This window comes from Takifugu flavidus, chromosome 15 (assembly GCF_003711565.1).
Source record: "Takifugu flavidus isolate HTHZ2018 chromosome 15, ASM371156v2, whole genome shotgun sequence".
NCBI classification, from domain to species: domain Eukaryota; kingdom Metazoa; phylum Chordata; class Actinopteri; order Tetraodontiformes; family Tetraodontidae; genus Takifugu; species Takifugu flavidus.
This window is the reverse complement of record NC_079534.1, coordinates 13,914,593-13,933,341: the sequence shown is the minus strand read 5'-3', so window position 1 is coordinate 13,933,341 and position 18,749 is coordinate 13,914,593. Positions and strand designations below refer to the sequence as shown.

The following is an 18,749-nucleotide window of genomic DNA, read 5'->3' as shown; positions in this document are numbered from 1 at the left end:
CTTAACTCCATTTCTGAAGACTTTACAGCCTTAATAACTTATAACTAACTGACTCATGTCAAAGTGGTTGATTTTATTTGATAAGAATGTTCTTTAAGATGTGCATAACTCCAGAGATTGCCCAACAATTAATAATAATTGAATGTTAGGCGTGGAATTTTACCAGATTCAATAATATTTATGAAAACACATAGTTTTGATTAGGCCTTTCAGTTCTTAATATTCCTTTTAGGAAAGTTCTAGACACAGGTCGTAAAATCTGTGAGGCCTTGACAGATATAGTTTTATTAAGATGTTTCAGTGCTCTGAGCATTTTATTTAACCTCTGTGTTGTTTTTGTGTGTTTGAGATATTCATATCATATTCAGAGACAGCACAGTAGAAGGTATGAAGAGCTTAAGAGCCATTTCAACCACCATTACACAGCAGCACCCCACAATTATATTTAAATTGGTTTTCAGGTGGAGTTTGAATGCTTTTAACAGCCCATTATTGGACACTGATGTAACACAATCAATCAACAACAGAAGGAGGAGAAAATAACAATATTAAGCGCCCATATTTGAGTCATTTAAGATAACAATTTAATGAACCAGATGGTTTGGAGATGGAGGATAATCTACCATAAGACGCTCGAATACTTGACTATTAATAACAGAAACGCCTTTAGATGTGTAGCTCGAGTCGAATTTAAAAACAAAAGTGAAGCTAAACTACAATAAGAACAGCTTTTCTGCACCAGTACCCACGTGTAACCCATCCACTCACGCACGCACCTGGTAAAAAAGCAAACCTGCGCCATCTGGTTGTGTCAGGTGAAACGGTTGTTTACCAGATGTTACCAGGGAGTCACGGGTAAACATCTGGAAGCTAGATATAACTAGCGCCATGTAGTTTTGAATAGGTCTTAATTAAAAAAAGAAAAGAAAAAGAATGTGTGTGTTTTTTTGTTTTTTTAATTAATTGTGTTCGCGATTCGATGCGATCTAAACGCTTTGGATCTGTTACAGTAGTGTTACTCCGCCCTCTGGGGTTGGTCCCGAGGTGAGACGGCTATAAAAATCTGCTGACACACGTCTGTAGGTGAGCCAGGTTCAGGTGACTGCACAGGTATGTTCCCGAACAAGCGCGTCGCAGGATTCGCGCAGTCTTGACGCGCACTTCAGGTCCACCCTTGTAAGCGCAGATCTACTGTGCGGGCCGTCACCAAAGAGGAGGACATCGTCCTTAAACATGAAGCTGGAGGTGTTGTGCGGCGGCCACTACAATAAAAAACACCAGGTGAGCGCAGATGCGCGGGGGAGCGCGCGCTCTCCTCTCTCTGCCGATGAGGACCTGGTGTCAGAGTGGGACTGCGTGGCGCACAGCCCGTCGCTCGTGACTCCGTGCACCGTGGACACCAAGTCTAAACCGTACACACGGAGACCCAAACCTCCTCTCTCGTACATCGCCCTCATCGCCATGGCAATCCGGGACTCCGGCTCTGGACGCCTGACTCTGGCGGAGATCAACAACTACCTTATGCAGAAGTTTCCTTTTTTCAGAGGCAGCTACACGGGCTGGAGGAACTCTGTTCGACACAACCTGTCTCTCAACGACTGCTTCATCAAAGTGCTGCGCGACCCGTCCAGACCTTGGGGAAAGGACAATTACTGGATGCTGAATCCCAACAGTGAGTACACCTTTGCTGATGGAGTGTTCCGGCGCAGGAGAAAGCGCATTGACAAGAAACTCAAGACGGAGTCGTCGCGCGCAGAGCAGCAGGCTGCGCCGCCTTCTTCGCCTGCTCCAGAGACTGACGCGTGCGGCAAGTTTACGAGTTCATTCACGATAGACAGCATCCTCAGCAAGCCCTTCACGAGAGACCCACTAGGACGCCATTTGTCAGCCCGATCTGCCTTCACCTGGCGGTGCCACTTTGAACCGATGATGAACTCTTCCGGCGCGCACGCCTCTTTTTCAAACGTCAAACCAACGCGTGCAATTGACGACGTGCGTGTGTCAGACCTTCGCAACAGTGGCCTCCTCACGTACACAACGTCACCGCATCAGAAATGAACTGAGACTCTTTATTCCGATGTTTTAACCTGAAGTCGGAGCACTGATGGAAATGCAGGCGTTGGGAATGCGTAATTGTCTTCCGTACCTCTACCCATTTCCGGTCACCAAAGTTTGATTAATTTATGCTCTAAATGTTACTGAACTCGTTGACATGCACTTTAACTCCTGTCACCGCAAACATGACTTGTCAAGAAAATAAAAACTATTGCTAACTCTCTTCGTCTTATTATTTAGCTTTGGATGAAAAAAAGGCCACCGTGACCTTTTTTTCTGATTTAATAAATGACGCAGGAATCATCCCATACTTACATGCAGTGTTTACTTTCCAGTATTCCTGAAAAGCCGGACAGGCAACCGATATTTATGTTTTGTGTCTGGCTCTGCAAATAGCTGCCGCCTCAGTCACCACAAACGCGGAGGAAGGGGTTTGTACAAAATATCCCGAGAGAAGCCAACTGGAAGCCACAATAGGAAGAAACGTCTTCCATGCAAGCCCCATTCTTCTGGGGCTAGAAAGTAAATTTCCTTTAAAGCAGCTGCGCATCCTGAACGCAGCGGGTTCACTAGTTTGATGTCGGAATAGAACGTGTTCCAACATTCTATGAGAAAGTATTTCACGCCCTTCATGATGATATGCCTATTTATGCGCAAAATTACGCACGGCAGTTGTTCGATTTTTTTTTCGGTTTGGGGGGCTTTAAGGGTCCATTTAAGACACAAGAGACACAGATGGCTGGCACGATCCTTTCCAATCCAGATTCCAACAAATTATCACTGCAGGAATTAACCTTTTAAATAACACCTGCTCTGTGACGCATGCGCAGGTGTCAGTTGTTCAACGCGGATTTCGAAAGTTCTCCTCCTCGAACGCGTCTCGGCTTTTCCCCAATTGTTTTGGAAAGTGAGCCGTGGGAGGAGATTTATCTTACTCCGCTGCGCCCTGTCCGGCTTCTAGTCTGGACCCGGACCAGATGGGGAGGGAATTATAGTTCCTGGCGATTTCTTGGTGGGATTTAGGGGGGGATCCGGGGGCAGAGACAAAGATTTGAGGATTGATAGGTGGTCGCGTTTTGCTTGGCCGGTGGGATATGCGCAAGCAAACTGCAAGACGTTTATTTCCCCTTTCTTGTGGGAGTATTGCCAGCAATGGACAGAGGGAGGAAAAGAGGAGCAGCGGCTGGTGTTTTTCTTGATCTTCGTGGTTTCAGGCGCGACCAGCATCGCAGATAGTCTCGTTGTGTTTTAGCTATCAGGGAATCTGTAATAGTGATTAACAGAAATAGAAAATTGCTACAGTTCTTACAGCAGAGGCGCAGCCATGGCGACGGCGAGCACCAAGCAACATCTGGATAATCCTTTGCACTCCAGTCCAGCGGCCGGTGTCCTGACTGCTGCTCTGCAGAGCGCGCAGCCGGTGATGGAGAACACACAGGGCTCATCGACTCAGTGGAAAAAAGGAAATTCCGGCTTGAGACGCCCCGAAAAGCCTCCATACTCATACATCGCCCTGATTGTGATGGCGATACAGAGTTCGCCGAGTAAAAGGCTGACTTTGAGTGAAATCTATCATTTCCTGCAGGCCCGCTTCCCATTCTTCAGGGGCTCGTATCAAGGATGGAAGAACTCGGTCAGGCACAACCTGTCTCTCAACGAGTGTTTCATAAAGCTCCCCAAGGGCCTCGGGAGACCAGGCAAGGGACACTACTGGACCATCGATCCAAGCAGTGAGTTCATGTTCGAGGAGGGCTCATTTCGCCGCAGACCGCGGGGGTTCCGCAGAAAATGCCAGGCTCTGAAGCCTCTCTACGGGATGATGAGCGGGATTGGATTCGGAACTTCCATGTTGCCGCAAAACTTCGACTTTCAGGCCCCGTCGTGTCACAACAGCTACAACATAGATTTGATGGGGAATACTATGGCAGGGGGCTTCGATGGACATCACGTAACACATATGCCAACGGGCTCCGGGCCACCGTACGCGACCGCCGGTCAGATAGCCCCTAATGCGGATTATTGCCCGGACAGCAGCAGCAACAGCCCCCTGCAATCCTCTCCAGCGATGGCGGGCACGTTGGACTGCCAGAGTCCGTATGCAAATGCAGCCTCCCACTGGAGCTCACCTGGGATGTCATCTTACATTAAACAGCCGTCGCTGTCAGCAAACAGCCCCGCTTCTGCTGCTGCGCACAGCGGGGTGTCATCCTACTGTCTGGACCAGGGCTACCTGCACCACAGCGCACGGGACTCAGGTTCAGACATCTCAGGTAGGAATTGAATTGTATGCAAGACTCAATATTTGTCTTCGCGATTGCACCATAACAGGAAGAGAGAAAATGCCCGTCAAAGCTGCACCCATGTGTTTGCGATAACTGCAGGGCCAGAAATGTGGGCCTGGCAGCTTCAGCCTAACTCATGCAAAAGTCGAAAAGATGTGTCCATATTTCCTGGCATTGGTGTATTTTCTTGCTTTTGCAGTGCACATGCTGTACAGGAAAAGACACATTTGTAGAAACATTCATTTAAAAAAGAAGGTTCAGCGACAGAAGTGGTGCCAGCATTAAAAACAGTCCGAAGTTCGTCGTGGATTCAAGGCCTGGAATTTCATAACCTTATCCTAGAACTTAAAAAAATACAGGAAAATTACATCATTCTGAAAATCTCCAATTTTGTTGTGATTATTTTCTTTATTAAATTTGTTTGTGCGCTTTTCGTTGATGCACATTGTGTGGATCTCATGATTAATAATATGATCAATCATTGATTATATTTTAATTCACTCTATGAAAATGTTTCCTCCTGATTTTTCCCTTCCTATAAAAAGTTCCTAGAATTGAGTTGCTTGACTGACACAACAACAACAACAACAACATAATAATAATAACAATAATAATAATAATAATAATAATAATAATAATATAATAATAATAATAATACACGCTGGACACGTTCATCAGAGTTTGAAAAATAACGATATTATTTATTATTTATTGGATTGGATTATTTATTGCAGGATCAATCTACCAACACTATTTGTCATTTTCTTTCAGTGGGACTGTCTCGATATTCCAGCCACGCAGTTCCCGCATGTGACCGGAAAGAATTCCTCCTGAATTTCAACGGAATCGCCTCTCTTCACGCCAGCAGCGGGGGGTCTTACTACCACCAGCTTCATCACCGTCACCAGGGCGTCTATCAGGACGTGAAGCCGTGCGTCATGTGACAACAGCGGCGACAAATCGAGCCTCATCCGGGAGGATTTCAACATTTCTGAGACAAGTTTTCCTTATAAGCCAAGACACTTCAATTCTTTTATTCCCCCAGTGGAGATAAGGCTTTTTGCCTGATTACATCAAACATTATCCCCATATTGAGGTGCTTGAATTAATAAGCTTTATCCAGCTAATTTTCTTTCCTGAAATTTATGAAACTGTTGCCGATTTTCTGTGTAAAACATTAAAAGAATTAAGAGAATTACTGATGCTTAAAAAGTTCAGATTTTCTTTGACAAAATTGCAACTGCATTCATATTTGCACATCATTATTCCACTACGACACCAAAATATTATTTGTATTTTATTTTATTTATTTTATGTGTTTATTTCCCCCCCCCCCAAAATGCTTGATTCTATTGTAAGAAAAAAAAATCAACAGAAATCTCTACATTGAAGATAATAATATAAATTCTACACAATTCAAATGAGTAGTTGCCCCTTTGTTTTATTGGTTTAACGTGTTTCTTTCAAACAATTTGAGGAAAAACACGATTTTAAAGATGTTTTAGGTCGGGAGTGCATAAAATATCATGCGACACTGCTGCCATCTATTGGTAGATTGGTGCTAATGACAAGTACAGCTGATATCACAAGCACTCCTTGTAATAGTAGAAATAGTTGTTTCCAAATAACCACGCCTACTATTACAATTACTACTACTAACAATAATAGCAACGATTTTAACAATACCCCTAATAATATTAATGAGAATGATGTGCATAAAAAAACAAGAGTTAAATGATGAAAGGTTGCAGTTATCGAAAAATAGAATTTAAAGAAATGATTCAATTGGCAACAGAGCTGAGAACGTGAGACAGGACGTCTGTTCATTTAATAATCTAAATAATTCTATTACACAATTTAAAAAGCAGTGTTCCCCAATGGCCCCTGTCCTGGAACGCTGTGTTCTCTTTTGCTCAACATTATGACGAGTAAAAAGGAAAATAACGTAAAACATAAATCAGAAACGAAGCAGTTCAATGCCTTGAGTCTTAGTTTAAATGTGTAATACCGATACTGACCACTGGGTGTGAAACGCACAACTGCTTTTGTGGTTTGAAATCTCATTGGAGATTATTAAGAATCAACTGAGCAGCAAGATGGAATTCCATAACTCAATCAATCATTTCAGTCCTCTTTTATCAGCTCACACTGAAATACCAGAAGCTTATTAGTGATGAGTTCCATCACTTCAGACAGGGGTCAGTAGACACGACCCGGGCGTCAGTTGAAGCACCTGCTCGAACAGCCTCCCAAAGACGAGACAAGCTGGAGACATGGACCATAATCAGAACTTTTCAGGCTGGATGTTAAGACTATAAAAATCATTTCTACTTGTAAGACTTTTTTTTCCAAATCAAATCAAATCCAATTTAATTTATATAGCGTCTTTTACAATCAAAATTGTTTCAAGGCACTTTCTAGAATCTCAGGGCCTGATCCACCGAGATCACTTCCTTAAACTTAGCTACAGCATTATCTGAGAGACATCTGCTATAGTCAGACTGAGCTCTGAGCATAGAAGAATCCTTAATCATAAATGTAAAAGATCAAAGAATGGTCTGACAGGAGGGGGTTCTGAGGGAACACTGACACATGTTCTACCTCAACACCATAAGTCAGAACTAGATCTAAGGTGTGGTTGAAGCTATGAGTTGGTTGGTTTATCTGCTGGAGGAAACCAACTGACTCAAGTAATGAAATGAAGCCATTTCTAAAGCTGCCATTGACAACATCTACAATCTGGTGGTTTACTTTGAGTTTTATTGTTTCGACATCACAGATCCAAACATAGAATATGAACAATGATTATACTTTAAAATAAAACTGAAGACAGGATGTGATGCTGTGGAAGTCAGGATGGAGAGAAGGAAGAGGAGGAGGGCTTTGGGAGCTCTGGAATTGTTCTTTACTTCATCTTTTCCAGAAGTTCATCTTTTTGGAGATCCATCTCCAGAAGCTTTTCTTCTTCTTTTTCTTTAATACCTGAAGCTGCAGAAAAGAGAGATTGTGTTTTAGATTTCACTGAACATCATCTGAAATCTTCTGGAAGAGGAACAAAGGCGAAAGCATCTCACCTCAAGTTGGAGGATCGCTTCAGAGAGCCTCTGGAGATCCTCTTTGGTCCTCTCCTGCTCCTCTTGCCTCAACCGTTGGCTCTCCAGGACCTTCTGCTCCAGCTCTTCCCTCATCTGGACACATTTTTGAGATGTCCTCTCCCACCGCTGACAAACATCAGCCAGCATCTTGTTATACGTCTCCTCTTGAGTCAACAGCTGCTGCTTCATCGACTCTTCTTTATCAACGATCATCTCGTTATATTTATTTTGCTCTTCTTCCAGCAGTTTGTTGAACTTTTTTTCTTTTAGAAAGAGCTGCTGCCTCAAGGCCTCTTTCTCTTCATCAAATCTATGTTTCTCTTCCTCCAGCTTCCTCACAAATTCCTCCTCAGTCACCAGGAGCTTCTGATTGAAGCCTTCCTCCTGCTTCATCAGCTTTCTCTTGTGTCGCTCCTCTTTCTCCTGCTGCTGACTGTGGAGGGTTTCCTCCAGAGAAGCACATTTGAGGTTGCTCTCCTTCAGAGCAGCTTGCGTGGTGTTCAGCTGGGTCAGGGTCTCCATATGGGCCACAGTCCGCATCTGATGCCTCTTCACTGCCCTGCTTAACTGCTCCTCCTTCTCTGCCAGGACTTCTCTGAGGTGCTGGACCCTCTCTTCCCTCCAAGTCTCCATTGATGATTCCAGTGGTTCTTGCTCTGCCTTCAGCTGCTGGGTTCCTCGCTGTGCCATTGATGCGTCTGCTGGTCACCAGTGTGGTACAAGTGTTGAGCTCCTCAGGCGTGTGCTTAAAGAGATAGATCTGATGTGTTTGATACAAAGGAGATCAAAGACTAAAAGGCCAACTTAAGATCAAAGAGAAAAATGCCAACTGTTTAAACCAACTGACTCAAGTAATAAAATGAAGTCATTTCTAAAGCTGCCATTTACAGTGTGTACATGCATATTCAAGTCTCCAATAATAATGACTTTATATGATCTAAGGACCAAGTCAGATAAGAAGTCAGAGAACTCAGACAGGAACTCTGAATGTGGCCCAGCAGGGGGCCGATATAAAACTACAAACAGAAGTGGCTTTTCTGTCCTCCAGTTCAGATGGGTGATGCCAAGAGTCAGGCTTTCAAATGAACTGGAGCCATGTTTTGGTCTGGGATTAATTAATAACTTGGAGTGATAGATTGCTGCCACTCCCCCTCCTCGACCAGTAACACCAGGAATATGATAATTAAGATGGGTAGGAGGAGTAGATTCATTTAAGCTAACATACTCCTGTGACGGCCCACTAGGTGGCCTCACGTCTGGGTTTAATATTTGGGACATGGTGTCTTAGGCTGTGCTTGGTCTGGTGTTGTGTTTGGCCTGCAGATGGAGCTGTCTGGAGCTGTTTGGGAGGCCACCGCTCCAGGTGGGGCTCATTAACCTGATGAGCCAGGTGATGGTTAAAAACCCTGTTCAGGACAGAGATGTTGCTGATCAGGCCGGGGGTCAGCTGCTCCAGGACGAAATTGGAAACCCTGCTGTACGCGTCCACTTGAGAGTGCCAGTCCCGTTGCTAAAGCCTCGTTGGGATTACCCTTGTTGGATTCTGTGATACCCTGTTGCACCTCACGCTTTCACCTTTACCACTGACTTTTCACTTTACTTTTTCAATAAATCCCTTTTTGTTAAAATCCTTAAAAGAGAGTGGTCTTCCCGTTTATGTTGTGGTCATTCGGAGCCAAGTGGTCATGACACTCCTCCTGAAGCCAGGTCTCAGTAAGACAGAATAAATCAATGTGATGATCCGCTATCAGGTCCTGCATAACAGGGATTTACACAAAAGAGATCTAATATTTAACAGTCCACACTTAATTGTGATATTAGTTTCCCCAACTTGTGCTTTGGTATTAATTTTAATAAGATTATGGTGATTGACCGCTCCCCTGCTCTGTGCTTGGTGAACTTTTAACCGTGGAACAGAGACTACCTCTATAGTGTTAAATATGTTATTGTTGGTGGATGAGGGTTCTATGGAAGCAGCAGAGAGGTGTGTAAGACTACAACTCTGCATCCTGGTCTGGACCCTGGATTGTCAGTCACTTTGGGTCTAATAAAATTAGCCAAATTACTAGAAATGAGAGAGGCGCCATCCCGGGTGGGATGGACACCGTCTCTCCTAATCAGACCAGGTTTTCCCCAAAAAGTGCTCCAATTGTCTACAAAGGCCACCTGGTTTTCGGGGCACCACCGTGACAGCCAGCGACGGAGCGACGACATGAGGCAAAACATCTCATCGCTGGCCAGATTGGGGAGGGGACCAGAGAATGCTCCGGAGTCCCACATCGTTTTTGAGTAGTTGCACACTTGCACACTGACTCTATGTTTTTAAATATATTAAATATGTTTTTAAATAAATACATTCCTGTAATTGTTTCTAAATATGAATGGGCTGATAAATGCCCACTTATTGATGAGTGCTGTCACTGAGGCCGGTCACTGAAGTCAACTTCATCCTGGACAGTTTGGTCTAAACCAGCTTTTTTAAAATGGTAATTGCAGGGATGCTTTCACTTGTTTTTGCCATCAGTTTATTACACCATAGTGTTCTTTCTCGGACAGATTATCCCTTTCAAAATCCAATCAACATTTTTCATGGTCCTGCCAGCTTTTTATTCCTTTGAACTCTTCCAAAGGCTTCGAAAAATATAAATAATGCTTCTTTAATGACTCCGACATTGTCTCTATTTGGCTGTAGAGGTTTAATCTCTTTAAATAAGAGTAACCTTAGATACTGTAAATTGCCTTTTGGTTGCCGCTTTCGTCAGTTTTTATTTCATGGGGTTTAAAGTGGTATGTGGCTCCCTCTAGTGGTTGATCATTAACACCTACCAACAACAATGACGACACAGAAAGGGCAGCTTCTCACTCTCACTCTTCTCACTTCAGTAAAAACAATACTTCCGGGGTTAAAACTGAGTTAAATCTATGCATTCATAAAACATGTGCTTTGCCTCAGTTTTGTTTTAAGGACTGAGGACATAGTTGGACGTGAGCTCGTTATGGCTCCTCACTTTCCTCTGTCAGTGCAGCAATAACGGGTTTAAGTACGATTCTTACCTTCTCTAGTAAATCCACAAGCGTTTCTTTGTCTCTAGATATAATTGTTTGAGAAATAATGGGTTGAGGGGAATTAAATTGAAGCTAAAAACAGTAGCTGTATTTAAACAATAGAGGGCGCTACAGGCACAGTGATGACGTTTTTGCCTCAAAAAACTCTTTCAAATTCTCTATTTTCTCTTATCTTCTCCTTTTCTCTGCCTTTCTTTCTTTCTATGATTTATTCTAATGATTTTATCTCATTCATTTGAGAAAGAGGTTCAACGAATGCTGAAACACAACTGAAACATAAAAAAATATTTTTATAAAACCCAATATTTTTTAATAGTGACAAACTATCCAGCAGCGGTCATCTGCCTGGTGTTTATCGTTTTGATTTCCATTAATGGTTTAACTTGAATAGTTGCGCGTTGAGGAGGGCTGCCGGGGCAGACCGCGGTATTAAGTAGGAAAAAACGCCGTCGTAAGTTGTACAAACAGCCCTGGGTGGTGGAAAAAGTTCATGCCCGGGTCCATGTAAGGAGAAACCGGCGTAGCACCAGGCTGCTGCACGGACATTTAATTAAGGCGACCTGCAAAGGATTACAGCGATATTGCAACTGTAACTTTGCCTCACGTTGGTCATTTATGATTGCGTGCGCAGTCGCCTCTGACAGCAGGAGCGCTCGCAGGCCTTCAAGGTTGGATCATTTAACTTCTCTCTTTGCTGAAAAAATCATTTATTTCGAGCTTCAGCCTTAAATTCCATGACAGCACAAGAAATCTCACGCGATGTCTTAATAGTCGCAGTGTAAACCCAAAGGGAAATTTAAGAAATTATTGGGATGGACATTAACTTGAGGCATGTAACTTATTTTTTTAACTTTATTTGGCTAAACTAAGGACGATTAAATGTGTCTTCTGCGTCGCGACACGCATCCAAATGCCAGGTGTGACCCCCGTTTGGTCCCCGATCTGCAGACGCTTTTCTCACACCTTTTTAGGCCAAACTGCTTTTAATTCCCGCTGTAGTGAGATTTGGCTTTAACCTCCCACCGCCCCATTCGATCCCTTTTCATCCGTTTCTACCAATCAGTATCTTTTAGAATATTGTAAAATAGATCAATAAATCGGACGAAAACGTGTAAATTGAGACGTGGTTTATTTCTAATACTTTATGGAATATAACTGAATTGATTGCATAATCTATCAAAGGTGGCACAAATAAGAATAGAAATGTAAAAATATTATATCCTGATTATTGTTTAAAGTAATGAGGCGCGAGTTTTGCTTTCTGCTATGTTCCGGTGAACCAAACTTGGATATGCAGATGATATATCTGGTTCTCCTGAGGATGTGTGATGGGAAAGCAGCTTCTCTGTGGTGGCTTGCTCTGTCACGTCTGGAGCCTGCAGTGGGCTGGCATTTACCGACACCTCCTCTCGCTTCTTCAGAGTGCGGCAGGGAGTCCTGCGCTCCCCCCTGTGCGGCCTAACTTCCTATTGGACAACTGTTGCACATTCAGGGAGGAGCCCCACAGGCAGCAAAAAGCTGGAAAGAATTTAACTGCGCAAAACTTGTGCGTGGTGACGGATGTTCAAAGTTCAGAGCGTTTTCAATGTGAGTTCCTCAGAAACGCGGAGAGATGGGGAAGCACTGCTGAGAGCCAGCACCGCCGCACCGCTCACAAGACGTCCCCCTCTTCTTTTGACTTTTGGACAGAGAGCAGCAGTGAAGGAGCTGTGATTTGCGCGCCCCAGGCTTCAGGCGAAGGAGAAGCGGGGCTCTCCGTCTTGCGTATTTTGGAACATTAATTGCAACCGGATCAGAGTGAAGACATGCAGGCTCGCTACTCCGTCTCCAGTCCCAACTCTCTGGGTGTCGTGCCGTACATCAGCAGCGACCCGAGCTACTACCGGGCCGCAGCCGGTGGCGGATACACCGGGATGCCAGCACCCATGAACATGTACTCTCATGCGGCGCACGATCAATACCCCGCCAGCATGGCGCGTGCGTATGGACCGTACACCCCGCAACCTCAGCCCAAGGATATGGTCAAACCTCCTTACAGTTACATCGCTCTCATCACCATGGCTATCCAAAACTCGCCCGACAAGAAGGTGACCCTGAATGGGATTTACCAGTTTATCATGGAGAGGTTTCCATTTTATCGTGACAACAAGCAGGGCTGGCAGAACAGCATCAGGCACAATCTGTCTCTGAATGAGTGCTTTGTCAAAGTGCCCCGCGATGATAAAAAACCTGGCAAGGGCAGCTACTGGACCCTGGACCCGGACTCTTACAACATGTTCGAAAACGGGAGCTTCTTGAGAAGGAGGCGACGGTTCAAAAAGAAGGACGCGCTGAAAGAGAAGGAAGAGCGGCTGCAGAAGGATGTCCTGCAGAGGCAGCCGGGCCGAGAGCAGGAGCAGCCGTTGCAGGGCTCGAAGCCCGTGAGGATCCAGGATATTAAGACGGAGAACGGGACGGTGACGCCGCCACAGGCCGACTCCCCGTCTTTAAACGCCGTGCCGAAAATTGAGAGCCCGGACAGCAGCAGCATGTCCAGCGGGAGCCCTCACAGCATCCCCTCCAATCGGTCCATAGGCATGGAAAACTCTGAGCACCACCAGCACCACGGCCAGGCCTCGGCGCAGGGCTTCAGCGTAGACAACATTATGACCTCTCTCCGGGGGTCTCCACAAGGGGCCACTGAGTTAACCTCCGGCCTTCCTGCCTCCACCAGGACAGGTATAACACCGTCGTTGTCCTTGAACTATTCTCCGAGTCAGACCTCTGTCTATAGCTCAACTTGTAACCAAAACTCTACTACCTCCAACGCCACCTACCATTGTAACATGCAAGCCATGAGCTTATACGCGGGGGACAGAACGGGCCATCTGGCCCCGAGCACCACCGTGGACGAAACGTTGCCAGATTACTCCGTCACAACCACCTCATCGTCCCTCACCCACGCTAATCTGAACTCTGGGCAGGATGGCCATCATCCCCACCAAGGCAGGCTGACCTCATGGTACCTCAACCAGGCTGGAGACTTGAGTCATCTGGGCGCAACGTACCCAGCTCAGCAGCAGAACTTCCACTCGGTCCGAGAGATGTTCGAATCCCAGAGGATCGGCTTGAATAACTCGCCGGTGAACGGGAATAACAGCTGTCAGATGTCATTCCCACCGAGCCAGTCCATCTATCGCACTTCGGGAGCTTTCGTGTATGACTGCAGCAAGTTCTGACCAAAAGAAAAAGAAGGAAACCGCTCAGAATTTCCCTCACGGTGTTTGAATCATCCAATAACACCCCCCCCCCCCTCCCATGCTCACGTCAAAATGGACTAAAATGAGACAGAATCAGAAAAGACTTTTTCTAAAGAACAGTGTTACTGCAAATAACACGTAAGTCTCTTTGCTTTTGTGGCTTTATATGATCAGTTTTCCACGGACGTGTAAATTGCATATAGTAATTTATTTCTAAAATGTAGCCGGATATTATGGACCAAACACCAGAAAAAAGTGTTTCTAAAATCAATTGCCTTAATTGTTCCAAAAAAAGTTCCATTATAAAAACAACAAAGAGGAACGTGTATATCGTCGTACTATTTCAAAGCTTCTTCTTTTGTTGAAAAGTATTTTGAAGGATTTGTTTGTTTGTTAATAAATTTGTCATTTTATGTGAGTTAAATTTAACGCCTCGTTTCTTGCAGACCTGAATGCAGACATTTTACAGGCTGTCAGCGCCGTGTTAGCTGTTTTGTTGGAGGTTTAAGCCTCCGTCATTTATCAGATTGGACCCCTGAGATTCATTTCCTTGAATGCATCACGTGTGTTTAAAATGAATTAAGGATGTTTAGATTCTAATCTGCTGCACGGCTTCGGATCTTAAATATTTGTACTATCAGAAAAAAAATAGAATGACTTGAAATCGTTTATATATGGTTCGTTCTAAAGATGGAGGTTCTCCACCACTAAATTACAGAAATATAAGTATAAATCTGACAAAGCGCATGCCCCCCCACCCCCAATGGATTAATCGTCATCGTAGTTATTCCACCTTTATTGGGGGAGAAACAGGCAGTGGTGGTGCTGACCCGGGGCCTACAGACCCGGGGACCAGCTTGTGACCTGCTCCACTTTGTTTTGGATTGTGTTGTGTTTACTGACGCATTCCACCGCTTACTTAATATCATGCCACGCATGCCAAAGAGTGCGTCGTTGTCACCTCGGCCCCGATGGCCGAACTCTCACCATTCTGAACACATCAAACATGCGATCAACACCGTTTGGCTGGGGTTTTTTTTTTTTTTACAGCCATTGGAGTAAAAGCTGATTTTACGAGCGTAGGTAAACAGATTTAATCCAGGATATATTTAAAATGTAATAGTATTGGTTTGTTGTAATAGTTTTTGTTATATTTTCTAAAAAAAAAAAAAAAAGTAATCGATGTTGCCTCTCAACATTTCTAACTGGGTAATAAATTCAATTCGTCACAATCTGCAGCTCATAAAAAACACTTATTACGGGTTTATGTTACGTCAACGGTTGTAAACAATTATTTATTTAGCCAGTATCTCTGTTTTTATTTGAACTTGGGGACAATTCCTCATATTTTATAAACCATTAATATACATTTAAAAATATTAACCCGATTTCAATTGCAATTATGCAAACCGACCGCATGCGTAACGCGGCTGCCCAATATCAACATCAGCAGCAGCAACAACAACAACAATAATAATAACAATACAAATAACTGGTTTAAATAACAGATTTCTTTAGAAAATAAAGGCTAACAATATTATGTGGTGATGATTCAGAAAAAAACAAACGAGCTGTAATAACAGTTTGAAATATTTTAACAATGTTCTGCGGCAATAACCTCATTTTCCAGAACTTCCTTCACAGGGGGCAGACGTCAGACAGCCACTCGCTGCAGCCATTGCGAAAACATGACTGTACATTTTAAATATTTTTTTTAAAAAAAATGCACCGTTGGCATTTTCTCCACATTTGGGCCTTTGTAATACAAAGCGCCGGAAATAACGGGCTATTTATTACACATGTGCACGGAAATCCAAATTAAAAAGCTGCAGATTACAAACAGATCTAAAGTCTTCTCAAGGAAGCTCCTTTCTTATGCTGCGTGAGTGTGTGTGTTCAGGAACAAGGCAGCAAAGAAGTGCGGCTGAATTCCAGTGGAACACAGCGAGGGCAGCGACTGTGGAGGCACGCTCGCTTTTCCAAGTTTAGGTCTAATAAACAAACGTCGTGTTAGTCAAAAGATTGATGGCGCCCTCACAGAATAGAGCAGGTCAGGAAGGAATAAAATTCAATCAGAGAGCTGGAATCGTTTTTCATGAGACGGAAAAGGCAGAGAGGGAGACGGAGGTCAACGAGGAGGATGTCGGCCGCCCAAGCACCATCAACAGTATAACAGGATATAGTGGGGGGTGGGGGAGAAGAGAGAGAGAGCGAGAGGGAGAGCGAGAGGGAGAGGGGGAAAAGAGAGAAAGAGATTATGAAAAATTGCAAATAACGGGCAATTAAAAACGACAACCGTTGCGCAATATTAAGCAAATATGTTCTCTTGGCAGTGGGGTTGGAGCGGTGGAGCAGCCAACATGAAGCCTTTTCCCGTCCCAAAGGGTCCCAGAGCAAAACAAATACCAATTTCATTTCATTTTCATTTCCCTTCTCATAAAAAAATAAACAAATAAAAGAGAATAATTCAGTAGTTTGCTTTTATAATGTCAATGGACGGGCGCAGATCACGGTAAACAACAACAACAACAATCGTGATTACTGATAAATCTTTCTCGATCTCGGCTCCGTGTCTGTTTGAGGCCCCCTAAAACATTTGGGGACCCCTTTTTGTGCCTGTGTGAGGCTTCACCCCATCGAAACCCGAACGCTGCCCGAGACCCTGATTAAACACATCAGCAAATTTTTACCACTTTTGATTCAGAAAATTTTCTCCGTTTTTAAAAAAAATCTATAGTAACAATTCTGCTTTTGTTTCTCCTGTCTTGCTAATTAGATATAATGTGCAAAAAGTGTGTGGCAGAAAATATTTGCTGAAAGGCTCAAATATTAAAAACAAACAAAAAATAACAAGGCGTAATTATTGATTTACATAAAAAAATAAGAAATATTTTTTTAATTAATGTATATTTCAAGTAGCCCTTTGTATTATTATTTTCCTAAAACATATATCTTTTTAGAGCTTTCGTGACATAATGATTAGCATGTACAGATAATGTATGGAACTATATTTATAATGATAAATCTGTCCTTCACGATGATTCGATTGAAATTAAATCCAAGCATGTAAAACTTTTAGTTTCTACACAGAAGAGTTTTTTTTCCCTCGTAGTGTAAGAGGTTGATTTAAAACAGTCACCGTGGGCTTATAATGCTCGCCATCTTTGGTAATCTAAGAATATTTTTTCCATTTTACAGATCGTAAATGGAAGCCATGCGTAAAAACGCATGCGACTGCGCGTAAAGTCGAACTCTCCTATAGGCTGCGCGCCTACCTGGAAACGTCTCACGCTTCTGGCAGTGCAGATTGGGTGCACCTGTGTGTCTGAGTGACCACAATGGAAAATACTGTGCTTCACCTCACTGTTAGAGTGCACAACCGGAGCTCAGCGCCATCTGTTTCTAATTAAGAGTATATGGACGCAGAATGTTTCTGCTACGCGGCCAAACGAGTGAGAGGTTGGAGGTCCAACACTTGTCTCCCACAGGGCAAAAATAACCACGGCGTGTAGCCTCTTATCCTGCGTGTCCTATTTTAAAGACAAATGATAATTTTCAATGAAATGATTCACCGGGCTTTTGTCAAAGCAGGTAGAGCGATGAGGCATAAACAAGGCTTCTGGGTTAAATAATGAGCTGGAGCTTGCGCAGCTTCTTAACATCAGACGCACTGAACTGGCGCAAACCTGGGACGGTGGGATAATGTGTTACTGTGAATTCGGCCCGGGGGGAAACGGCCGACCTACGGATAACCCGAAAGGCTTGGCGAGATATCTAAAAAGAGAACAGAGTTGCCTTCAGCTCGCACAGAAGCCACTTTTCTGCTGCTACGATCTGCGGTTACTAATTATAGCTGCTTTTTGCGCACCGAGCACTACAATTCCCCAACTATGCAGCCAGGCATACAATAATATGCGTTAAATTCGGATTAATTTTATCAATACAATCTTGAAAGTCACATTTCTAGACTTCACACACTCAAAGACTTCATTTTTTTAATTGTGAATTAGGGGTCGCAAAGCTAGAAGCTAGATTATATAAAAAGCCGACACATCATATCCAGACACATTTATGGTTATTTATAGTTTCTGACAGGGCGACAGCAAATATTAAATTTAATCAATATTTAACAGACATCCATGCGTTTTATTTTTACTACAGTCTAAAAAAAGCACCGAGACTTAGACAACAACACCAATAATAATAATAATAATAATAATAATAATAATAATAATAATGATAATAATAATGCTTCACGTGCAGAACTGTTGCAGATTTCTCCCGATAGAAGGATCAAAGTGCGCAGCTTGTGACTGCTTCAGAGCCGTCCAACTCTGCTATCTGAGCCACAGTAGCAGTTGTCTGTGTCTTTCGCGGGTCTCATCTTATTTTATGGTGCAAGGCGGCAACTGGGCAGTGAAAACTGCAGACTCAGGCTTCCGTGGAGAGGATTGGTTTAAAGTTAGGGAGGATTTTTAGGGTGGAAAATCAACGTACGGCAGATACAAGCTCTCTAAAATATCAGCTTTATTGCTTTTTTTTTGTCTTGGCTGAAAACTGTTTAAAATCTTTGGCAAACACTCACGGTAATAAAATAAAACTAGGAGTATACGTGTGTTTAAATTAAAATGAATTGATCTTTACTAAATAGACGGATTTGTCCCCACATCACACATGTGCTCCAGGTCTGGGGGATCTTTAGTCCTTATCACAGGAGGGGCTGAACTGACCCGTCCCTTCCGCTGAGCTGAACTCACCCCTCTCGTCTCATATGGGTGAAATTCTAGTACCTAGTACTTTCCGGTAGCTCCTGGGTGGAAGCTCCAAGCGAGTAGAGGCCACTTTAAAATCTGACGTAAACCATCGCAGACAACTGATTGGCCAACAGTGTCACCGCTGCGTCAACCCTCCTAGGAGAAATAATCCAGTATTCGCTTGGTGGGAACATTCTAACAACTGAATGCGCTTTAAATAGTCAGAGTAATTCACATGCTATAAATCTGTAAGCTATA

General features: G+C 43.6%; 4 protein-coding genes across 5 annotated transcripts; 3 read left to right on the top strand and 1 right to left on the bottom strand.

The window, feature by feature from the left end:
- The first annotated feature begins 1,074 nt into the window (after window positions 1-1,074).
- Window positions 1,075-2,276, top strand: foxq1a (forkhead box Q1a). The gene has a single exon (XM_057057380.1). It carries the CDS (start codon window positions 1,234-1,236, stop codon window positions 2,056-2,058), a length of 825 nt encoding a protein of 274 aa, XP_056913360.1. The 5' UTR covers window positions 1,075-1,233; the 3' UTR covers window positions 2,059-2,276.
- Window positions 2,277-2,861: 585 nt separating this feature from the next.
- Window positions 2,862-5,535, top strand: foxf2a (forkhead box F2a). The gene is made up of 2 exons (XM_057057379.1): window positions 2,862-4,325; window positions 5,109-5,535. The coding sequence occupies exons 1-2, from the start codon at window positions 3,380-3,382 to the stop codon at window positions 5,279-5,281; spliced, it is 1,119 nt and encodes a 372-aa protein (XP_056913359.1). The 5' UTR covers window positions 2,862-3,379; the 3' UTR covers window positions 5,282-5,535.
- Window positions 5,536-7,080: 1,545 nt separating this feature from the next.
- On the bottom strand, window positions 7,081-8,183 carry LOC130538842 (trichohyalin-like). Of its 2 annotated transcripts, none has more exons than XM_057056782.1 (2): window positions 7,412-8,183; window positions 7,081-7,319 (listed from the first exon to the last, which is right to left on the bottom strand). In XM_057056782.1, the coding sequence occupies exons 1-2, from the start codon at window positions 8,120-8,122 to the stop codon at window positions 7,248-7,250; spliced, it is 783 nt and encodes a 260-aa protein (XP_056912762.1). In that variant the 5' UTR covers window positions 8,123-8,183; the 3' UTR covers window positions 7,081-7,247. The 2 variants fall into 2 exon arrangements, with proteins under 2 accessions (XP_056912762.1, XP_056912761.1); XM_057056781.1 differs by having other exon boundaries at window positions 7,081-7,325; window positions 7,412-8,179.
- Window positions 8,184-12,024: 3,841 nt separating this feature from the next.
- On the top strand, window positions 12,025-14,161 carry foxc1a (forkhead box C1a). The gene has a single exon (XM_057057219.1). The coding sequence runs from the start codon at window positions 12,304-12,306 to the stop codon at window positions 13,714-13,716; it is 1,413 nt and encodes a 470-aa protein (XP_056913199.1). The 5' UTR covers window positions 12,025-12,303; the 3' UTR covers window positions 13,717-14,161.
- The last annotated feature ends 4,588 nt before the right edge of the window (window positions 14,162-18,749 follow it).

Bases quoted from the DNA above. Each gene is read 5' to 3' on its own strand.
- foxq1a (XM_057057380.1), top strand. From the start codon at position 1,234: ATGAAGCTGGAGGTGTTGTGCGGCGGCCACTACAATAAAAAACACCAG.
- foxf2a (XM_057057379.1), top strand. From the start codon at position 3,380: ATGGCGACGGCGAGCACCAAGCAACATCTGGATAATCCTTTGCACTCC. The intron at 4,326-5,108 runs GTAGGAATTGAA...ATTTTCTTTCAG, and splicing joins CTCAGGTTCAGACATCTCAG to TGGGACTGTCTCGATATTCC.
- LOC130538842 (XM_057056781.1), bottom strand. From the start codon at position 8,122: ATGGCACAGCGAGGAACCCAGCAGCTGAAGGCAGAGCAAGAACCACTG. The intron at 7,326-7,411 runs GTGAGATGCTTT...TCTTTTCTGCAG, and splicing joins AAGCGATCCTCCAACTTGAG to CTTCAGGTATTAAAGAAAAA.
- foxc1a (XM_057057219.1), top strand. From the start codon at position 12,304: ATGCAGGCTCGCTACTCCGTCTCCAGTCCCAACTCTCTGGGTGTCGTG.